Below are 2,165 nucleotides of genomic sequence, written 5' to 3'. Positions count from 1 at the left end.
GACAACTCCCCTTGCCTTCGTGCATCGTCTCCCCTTGCCTTCTGGCGACGACTCCTCTTGCCTTCGTGCATCGTCTCCCCTTGCCTTCGTGCGACGTCTCCCATTGCTTTCGTGCGACGACTCCCCTTGCCTTCGTGCATCGTCTCCCCTTGCCTTCTGGCGACGTTTCCCCTTGCCTTCTGGCGACGTCTCCCCTTGCCTTCGTGCGACGTCTCCCCTTGCCTTTGGGCGATGTCTCCCCTTGCCTTCGTGCGACGTCTCCTTTTGCCTTCTGGCGACGTTTCCCTTTGCCTTCGGATGAAACCTTATGCTTGCCTTCGAGCGACATCTCCCCTTGCCTTTGGGCGACGTCTCCCCTTGCCTTCTGGTGACGTCTCCCTTTGCCTTCTTGTGACGTCTACCCTTGCCTTCGTGCGAAGTCTCCCCTTGCCTTCGTGCGACGTCTCCCCTTGCTTCCTGGCGACGTCCCCCCTTGCCTTCGTGCGACGTCTCCCCTTGCCTTCTGGTGACGTCTCACCTTACCTTCGTGAGACGTCTCCCCTTGCCTTCGTGCAATGTCTCTCCTTGCCTTCGTTGGACGTCTCCCCTTGCCTTCGTTGGACGTCTCCCCTTGCTTTCGATGTCTCCCATTGCCATTGGGCAACGTCTCCTCTTGCCTTTGGGCGACGTCTCCCCTTGCCTTCGTACGACGTCTCCCCTTGCCTGCAGGCGACGTCTCCCTCTGCCTTTGGGTCACGCCTCCCCTTGCCTTCGGGCGACGTCTCCCCTTGCCTTCGGGGGACGCCCCCCCTTTGCCTTCGTGCGACGTCCCCCCTTTACCTTCGTGCGACGTCTCCCCTTGCCTGCAGGCGACGTCTCCCTCTGCCTTTGGGTCACGCCTCCCCTTGCCTTCGGGCGACGTCTCCCCTTGCCTTCGGGGGACGCCCCCCCCTTTGCCTTCGGGCGACGTCTCCCTTTGCCTTCGTGCGACGTCTCCCTTTGCCTTCGTGCGACGTCTCCCCTTGCCTTCGTGCGACGTCATCCCTTGCCTTCTGGCGACGTCTCCCCTTGCCTTTGGGTAACGCCTCCCCTTGCCTTCGGGACACGTACCCCCTTGCCTTTGGGCGACGTTTCCCTTTGCCTTCGGATGAAACCCCCCTTGCCTTCGAGTGAGTCTCCTCCTTCTCCTTCGTCGTGATCTACAAACCATATCATCTGTGTTTGACTTTTCAAGTCGATATGACCATCGCGGCAGTCATATATATATATATATATATATATATATATATATATATATATATATATATATATATGACTGCCGCGATGGTCCAGGGGTTAGAGCACCGGACTCCGACCCTCGTGGTCTTAATTCATGTTGTGGAATAGCCACGATAACATGTTTGTCTTGGATGCTTAACGGTTTCCTCCCTGCTCTCAGGGTGATCTCTTCATCCACCTTTTATCTCTAAAACTGAATCCTGGAAGAACAACTAGACTTAGTCACTGTTGTAACAAAACTAAAAAGTTGAGAAAGTTTGAGCACGTTTTACGTATAATTATTTATATGTTATTAGACTGAAATTTCTAATGAACATACACTGCCTGGAAACATAATTGATAGTGCGAATCTCGTAAAGTGGAAAATAACCTTATTCAGATGTTGTGCTTTTCTGTAAACTTTACTCCTATTACCTTAATCGGTCGACATGGACGAATACTTGTACCCTTATGCTTCTATTACTCCCCGCGTACTCTTCCTCACCGGTGCCAACTCTCGAGCTGAACAGTGCTACCACTTCTGCCTTACCTTGGAGATGATATGGGCTTCCGTTCATACTCCCAATAAATATACTAATTTTCATTTTTTTTTTTTTTTTTTTTTTTTTGACTGAGAGGTTTCAAGAAGTCCTTGGAATAAGCATCTATTCTCAGGTTCGTTTCGATATTTCATTCTACAAATTTGATATCATTACTATAGTGCGTATCCCCCTATCTATACATATTCATATACGTCTTCTCTCCACCACACTCTTATTACTATTATCATAATTTTCCTTCCTACCCCTTCCATTCCTCTTCAGCCGAACACCCACCCCACAAGCATTAATTTCATTATGACCACGACCCTATAACACTCCATATAAGAAGACGCTATAAGTTACTGGCCGTAACTTTTTTTCTTCTTA

General features: G+C 50.3%; 1 protein-coding gene across 1 annotated transcript; it reads right to left on the bottom strand.

The window, feature by feature from the left end:
- Positions 1–397: 397 nt before the first annotated feature.
- On the bottom strand, positions 398–1,021 carry LOC125042314 (retinitis pigmentosa 1-like 1 protein). Its single transcript, XM_047637841.1, has one exon. It carries the CDS (start codon positions 1,019–1,021, stop codon positions 398–400), a length of 624 nt encoding a protein of 207 aa, XP_047493797.1.
- Between the last annotated feature and the right edge of the window lie 1,144 nt (positions 1,022–2,165).

Source organism: Penaeus chinensis, chromosome 32, assembly GCF_019202785.1.
Source record: "Penaeus chinensis breed Huanghai No. 1 chromosome 32, ASM1920278v2, whole genome shotgun sequence".
Classification (NCBI taxonomy): Eukaryota; Metazoa; Arthropoda; class Malacostraca; order Decapoda; family Penaeidae; genus Penaeus; species Penaeus chinensis.
This window is presented reverse-complemented; position numbering and strand designations above follow the sequence as displayed.